The sequence below is a fragment of the Sinocyclocheilus grahami genome, unplaced genomic scaffold (genome assembly GCF_001515645.1).
Source record: "Sinocyclocheilus grahami isolate Dianchi unplaced genomic scaffold, SAMN03320097.WGS_v1.1 scaffold309.1, whole genome shotgun sequence".
Classification (NCBI taxonomy): domain Eukaryota; kingdom Metazoa; phylum Chordata; class Actinopteri; order Cypriniformes; family Cyprinidae; genus Sinocyclocheilus; species Sinocyclocheilus grahami.
Window position 1 is genome coordinate 148,669 of NW_015505488.1, and position 7,500 is coordinate 156,168.

Sequence of the window (7,500 nt, forward strand, 5' to 3'; positions counted from 1 at the left end):
TTCAGAATGCTTGGAATATACGCCACGAGATGCATAGGATTATTTTACCACATCCGCTTCACCGCTTCAAAACAACAACAAACCTAAAGTCACCATTCTCTGCCATTAAATTGGCAAGCGCCAGCAGGACATTATTAAGTAAATAAGCCTTTAGAACAACATTAAGGTGAGTAGTCACTCTAGTTCACACAGCTCCAGTAAACTGCGATGGGTTAAATAAACTCAATAAGCAGACAGACGCGACTACAGTCAAGCGCAGACTGGAAATAAGCAGCAGTCATATTTAAAGCAGTTTACATTAATATTGAGTACTGATTGAAGTTCACTTGGATTATTTTCCCCATCGAGGGGAAATAACTTAATACTCTGTCATTTATAGTCGTATGGTAAAATTTATATTTTAATTGTGTAACGTTACGTTCAAAATAACTACAAAATGTCATGCCTTTGAAAAATAAAGAGGACAACAGAATGCGCTGCTTTAGCGCGTCTCGGTCTCCTTGAGCATCTTCCTGGCGCATGCCACAAACACGAACCACAGGGAATACTCGTCTTTTAAAAGGCTTAATTTAGATTATTTGACGTTAAATGCATCATATAAATCACTTTGGAATAAATCACAGTAGGCCGATGTATCATGATAAAAAAAAAACGACTTTACAGTCTGGAAATACTTATATAGCTATAGCTAATTATTTCTCGGACCCCCGATCACTTTAAGAACCGCTGGTCTACACAGAAGAAAGCCCTGTCTACACTCTGCCCCGGTACAAGTTGTGTCCAGCTAATCATTAGTCTGTTTGTTTGATGACAAATATGAAATTGATAAAATGTCTTAATTTAGATTATTTGACGTTAAATGCATCATATAAATCACTTTGGAATAAATCACAGTAGGCCGATGTATCATGATAAAAAAAAAACGACTTTACAGTCTGGAAATACTTTAGGCTATAGCTAATTATTTCTCGGACCCCCGATCACTTTAAGAACCGCTGGTCTACACAGAAGAAAGCCCTGTCTAGACTCTGCCCCGGTACAAGTTGTGTCCAGCTAATCATTAGTCTGTTTGTTTGATGACAAATATGAAATTGATAAAATGTGTTATTAATCTGTACAACTGCAGCAGTGGAGGACTATTATTCGGCTGCACGGAACTGAGGAAGAACTGATGACGGCACGGTTTGATCTTCGGCTGACCAATCAGCAGAAAGGGGCGTTTAATCCCGCCCACATGTAGAAATCCAATGTTCAAGCTGTTTATTAATTTTTCCACCCATTTAAGCTGAATTCTCGTTTTTCGTGTTTTGGAAAAAAATGAAAAAGGAGCCGTTTTCTCATTTTTCTACTTTCAATATTAAATCAAAAAAACGAATGATCGAATGATACACGGATGCTTTTAACTAAAACGAGTCCATAATCCATAATAACGCTTCCTCATCCAGGAGAAGGTCATCGAGGTCAGCCCATCGCTCATCAGCTTGTTTTCTCTCCATTAGCACAGCTTTTATACTTCTTTTAGGAACTGATTGATCGCAGGCCTCATTGATCTGAGCTCAGTTTTTGAGTGAACATTGCCAAAATTATCCACAAATCATGCTTTTTTTAGGTCATGAGCTCAGGTCAACGAGGCCTGCGATCAATCAGTTCCTAAAAGCAGAATAAAACCTGTGCTAAACGAAAGAAAACAAGCTGACATCTATTAAATGTAATCTACAAATACGAGTCTGAGTCTGTCAGTGTGACGATCAGAGACCACACAACCAGAGAGTCGTTCACCACTGGATAAAAACGCTTTATTAAACACAACTGCATGTGCAAGCATGGAAAGAAGCAGCGCTATAAAATGCCATTACACACGAAACATGCATTAAAAAGTCTGTCACATAATTTAAAAATGAGGTTCTGTGCAAAGGTGCAGCAGTCAGCGTCCCGTATATGAGCCGCAGTGGATTATTCATGCTGTGAGACGTGACCTGTTCAATACAATCACACACACATACTGACACACTCACACACACACACACACACACACTCACTCACACACACACACACACACACACACTCACTCTCTCTCTCACACTCACACACACTCACACACACACACATGTACTAAAGTTGATGGTGTGACTCTCGTCTAACAGACGTACACAGAACCTTCATGTAAACGCATCTGCGCGAGCATACACGGAGAACGAGTTCATAGTGGTTCCTAAAGTGACAGTTCACCACAAAATCAGCATTCTGTCATCATTTACTCAAAGCTGTGCATTTCCTCCGTGAACATAAAAGACGACATCGGGACTATATGGACAAAAAACACTGAGACATTTCTCTAAATATCTCCCCACAGTCAGTCATATGGGTTTGAATGACGCGAGGGAGAGCACATGACAACAGAATGATGTTTTTTGGGTACACTGTCGCTTTAAATCAAAGTGCTGGAGCTAAAGCAGCCGGTTGATCTGCTCATACAGAACTCTTTTACTGTAGTAAAAGTGCAAATACTGCGTGTGATGAAGCAGCTTTGGTGAACTGGAGTCTGTGTTTGGCATCTGGAGTGGGAGTGAAAACACTGAAGCAACGAGACTCAACACACACTCAGATCCAATCAGTCCCATGATAAAAGGAGCTCGACGGATTCTGCATGTTCCTCGCAAACTTCACTGGGTGTCTCCATTAAATGCATCTTGATTTAAGAATCTTCAGACATTTGCACTGTTGCAGTGTGATCAGAAGGTGCCGTTAAAGTATATTCTGTCAAAAATGAATTAAAAAGTAATGATGATCTGTTGGAGGTTGAAACTTTGAAGCATTGATGTAATTGATAATACAAGATGTGCTTTGAAAGGCAGGTTCAGTTTAACAGTTTCATATTCAATGTGTTATCACAAAATACTAGCGTTTACATCAGGGTAAAAAAATCAATTTAAATTCACAGCAAAACGCCTCAACACGGCCTGTCGGCGCACGCGTATTCTCTATCAATCCCATCATGCACCTGCAAAATTCAACACAGGATTTCACAGAAATGATAAAGTAGCAAGAAACAGAAAGTGCTTGGTGTTTGCCGTCCGTCATCATGACCGATGGCAGCCATCTTCAGAGGAAGCATGACCTGCTCTGTGTATGTAGTGCCACTGAAAACACACGCGACCACACGAACGAACCGGAGGCAGCCAGTGACGTGTCCTCGTGCAGGCGTGACGTCACGCGTGTTTGCTGTAGCCGAACACACCGACGGGGAAGTGCTTGACGTGAGTCGGCCACTGCGCGGCCAGCTGGAAGAACTTCACATCGTTCCACTCCACGCCATCGATGGAGACTGAAACACAAACACACCGAGTCAAACCCATGACAACGAAGCATGATATTATTTTATTTGATCGTATTTTTGCATTGTTGTTTAATGATGTCGATACTGTAGTTATTATTATTCTGCACTATTGTGATCAGCTGAATGCGTCACCTCGGAGCATGGTGTGCTGGTGTTTGGCCGCGCAGATGAGCCGGCTGATGCCGTCGATCACCTGACTCTTAGAGTCCACCTCCTTCTCCTTCGGCTTCTTACTCAGAAAAATCACTGCAAGACACGCGAGACAACACTGACATCTGCAGCGCCGTCGCTGTATGTGAGCAGATTGATTATTAAAACTGACGCCATGAGAACGCCAGCTACAGGACCTGAGAGAAGCCCTGCCCTTATACACTGCTGCTGTGTGTGTTGTGCACCTTTCTTGTTCTTCTCTTTGGTGACGACGGTCATGGCCATGCTGTGGGGAGCGCTGGGGTCTCCTCCGCTGGGCAGACGGCTGACCTGCAGCGAGCGGAAGTTACTCTTCAGTGTGTTCTTCAGACCCACATCACGCTTCTCACTCTCACGCTTCTTCTCTCCGCTCTGACACGTCCAGTAGTCCACCTGCAGCCCCATCAGCTCTCCACCTGTGCACGGAGAACTGCACACACGCACACACACACACACACACACACACACACGCAAACACACGCATGCATGCAAACGCACACACACATACACACACACCCACACACAAACATGCAAACACACACACACGCAAACACACAAACACGCAAACATACACACACGTCAAGAACACACCACATTCAAACTCTGATCACTGCAATGTGTTTGAGTTCTTATTATTTTTACAATGATTTGTAAACCAGTAAAACATGTACAGTATTTGCATTACAGTAAGAGATTTAGGGCTCAAATGAACCAGCAACAGTTCCAGAAACAGTCTGAAGAATATGAACAATCTTTACTGTATTTTCCGGAAAATAAGTCGCACCTGATCAGAAGATGCACCGGGTCGGAACTGCATTGTTGAGACATGAAGATATCACGGACAAGTTGCTTTTATTATTACGTTCAGAAATACTGATAAAACAACACATTTAAAATCATTATAAAACAATTTATTATTTTTTTACCAAAACCAAAATTAATGTTTCCAATTAGCCAAAAAAACAACACTGACAATAAAAGTTTACTTAATAATCAATTAATTAAAAAATGTCAGAATTTTATAATATGTAAATGCTATAAATGACCACTGGGCTTTATATAAGGCAGTTCAAAGTAAATCCTTGTTGAAATATAAGTATCTGAATGGCAGTTGTTTTATTATTAGCAGATTTATTCATAAACATAAAATAATGAAGACAGCAGGTTAAGTAAGAATGTAATGAATATGTAATGTAGTGCATATGTTTATTAAAACGCGCTCTAGATGTTTTTCTAGCAGTGGACATTCATTTTCAGCAGTATATTTTCGGTTGCTGAAATGACGGTGCGTCACTACTACGACAAATCCTTCACATTTATCGCTACTCACAACAGAATATAAGTATATAAGTATAAAAAAGTGGCATTTGTTATAAACAACATTTATTATAAACGCCAAGCCCAAACTAACGGTGTGGGAAATAAGTACACTGTAAAAAATTAACGGTAAAAGACTGTAAAAATGGTTAACGGTAAATTCCTCTACTGTATACGGTGAAAAGCTGTATTGGACATTACATGCAATTTTACGGTAGTATACCATTTTTGGAAGTGAAAAAGACCGTATAATTTACAGTGAATAACCGTAAATTGACATTCCCAGAATTCCCTGCAATACATTTCACATTTGATGTTTTTATGTTGAAATAATGTTTTCTTCTTAGTTTTTTCTCATCAGTTTTGTATATTAGGGTTGTGTGTTACACCTAATGTTGTTAAATTAATGTTTATTGCATTATTTCAGTTTCATGTGTGTTACCGTGATGGTGTTTAGTGTTTGTGTGAATGACGCTGTGCAGCTTCTATATGTGTTATTATCTAAAAGCTGCTTGTGATGGGCAAAGCTACAAAACAGATAGGTTGGTATATTAACATTCAATAGGTTGGTGTAGTAACATTATATCAGTTAATGAAATTACGGTATTTAACTGTAAATTTAAGTTAAAACTGTAAAACCTAAAATGTTGCAACCGTATTTTTTACAGTAAAATTCCGGCAACCACAGCTGGCGTTTTTTTACCGTAAATTTTACAGAATTTATTTTACAGTGTATGCTCACGTGCCTCTCTCATCCGACAGCAATACGAAAGTGCGCTTTCAGCAGCTTTAGTGTGCCTCATAAGTCTCAGCACGTTTCATATGATGATTTATTTTCTGGAAAATACAGTATGCTGATTTACTGCTGTAATGTGACCCAGATTCACTCAAACACACACACACACACACACACTCGTGTGATGATGTCATACCCCATGCCAGTGAAAACAGCACACGCCGAGGGTGACGGGGGCGGAGTCACACACATCTCCTTCCCATAGGGCGTGGCCGACTGCGGCAAGGGTGAGGAAACCACGCCCACATTCCCGCCAATGGCATCATCAGAATCCACTGAGAACAGAGAGATGCCACATGACCACACACACACACACACACACACACACAGTGCGCTGACCTACATATGAGGAGCTGATGCACTGCTGCGGGCGCAGTATGAACAGGACTGTAAAAGCCTCGTGCTGTAAAATCTATTTATGTGACCGACTGAAAGAGAGCGTGAAGCTCGCAGACGTGACCTCATTTCCTGAGCACCAGAAACCTGCGTGCAGATGGACAGACAGTAGTTAATGTCACGGCTGCAGTTTGATCTCCATATAAACATCAGAGTCACACTCGTGTAAATGAGCGCGAGACGAGCCGGTGGGAGAATAAGGGCAAATGTGAGAATGAGCGAGGTCTGAATGGAAATTTGTCTAATGTGAGACAGATGCGAGTGAAACAGACACTCACGCATCTGTCAGTCCCTGAATATCTTCCCCTCACTGAGCTCTCACTAACAAACACATCCGAGAGGCTCATTTACGCTTCATTAACATCACACACATCAGTCAGTACCTGCGCTGGGAGTCTCTGACCGGCAGAACAGCTCCCTCCACGACGGGTCCATGAACATACTGTTGAACTTACTGTCGAATGTCGACACGTACTTGGCCAGAGGATGGGAACCTGCGAGACAGACACATATAGCGTGTAAAACTCACCGGACACATAATAAAGCAGCATTATGGGCTCACGATCAGTGTCAGCACTCACCGATGGGGATGATGAGGAAGCGGATGTAGCTCAGCCAATCAGGCGTCTTATTGGCCAGTTGCTCTACAAAGAAGCGCAGCACTGTACTGAGATAGCTCTGATCACCCGCCACCGCCACCTTCACAGTGGGCGGAGTCTGAGCGTTACAGTTACAGCTGTGGGAGGAGCCACAGGACACAATCAAACACTCAACTATAATGACGATAACTTTAAAAATGTAACAATATTAACTATGTTGATAAATTCAGCAATAATGATAACTAAATTTTATGCAGACCAATGGACGATAACATTGTTTATTATTAACGCGCTGCAGTTTTGTCATCTGCTGCTTGAGCTCTTTAAAGCAGGATGGATTCTGATTGGCTGATGATTCAGTGAGCGTTATGAGGATCACATCACACTGACAAGTGTGATCCTAATGGTTAGAGAGTCAGACTCGTAACCCAAAGGTTGCGGGTTCGAGTCTCGTACCGGCAGGAATTGTAGGGGGGGGGAGTGAATGTACAGCGCTCTCTCCCACCTTCAATACCACGACTGAGGTGCCCTTGAGCAAGGCACCGAACCCCCAACTGCTCCCCGGGCGCCGCAGCATAAATGGCTGCCCACTGCTCCGGGTGTGTGTTCACGGTGTGTGTGTGTTCACTGCTGTGTGTGTGCACTTTGGATGGGATAAATGCAGAGCACTAATTCTGAGTATGGGTCCCCATACTTGGCCACATGTCACGTCACTTTCACTTTCACGTCACTTTCAATTGCAGACGCTCAAGAGACAAATGATAATGAACCGCTGTGACGATCAGAGATGCTTTCAGAAGCACAGTATTTATAGAAGTGTGTGTGTGTGTGTGTGTGTGTAAGAGTGCGTGTGAGTGTGTGTATGT

At 42.1% G+C, this 7,500-nt stretch overlaps 1 protein-coding gene across 1 annotated transcript in view; it reads right to left on the reverse strand.

Annotated features, from left to right (window-relative positions):
- Positions 1-2,048: 2,048 nt before the first annotated feature.
- LOC107601629 (phosphofurin acidic cluster sorting protein 1-like) overlaps positions 2,049-7,500 on the reverse strand; it is a 34,801-nt gene continuing 29,349 nt past the window's right edge. The window contains exons 13-18 of the mRNA XM_016293880.1: positions 6,617-6,771; positions 6,411-6,529; positions 5,776-5,978; positions 3,733-3,956; positions 3,470-3,583; positions 2,049-3,325 (exon numbers count right to left, since the gene is read on the reverse strand). Coding sequence (XP_016149366.1) covers positions 3,210-3,325; positions 3,470-3,583; positions 3,733-3,956; positions 5,776-5,978; positions 6,411-6,529; positions 6,617-6,771 — 931 coding nt within the window. The 3' untranslated portion in view covers positions 2,049-3,209. The remainder of the gene's footprint in view (positions 3,326-3,469; positions 3,584-3,732; positions 3,957-5,775; positions 5,979-6,410; positions 6,530-6,616; positions 6,772-7,500) is intronic.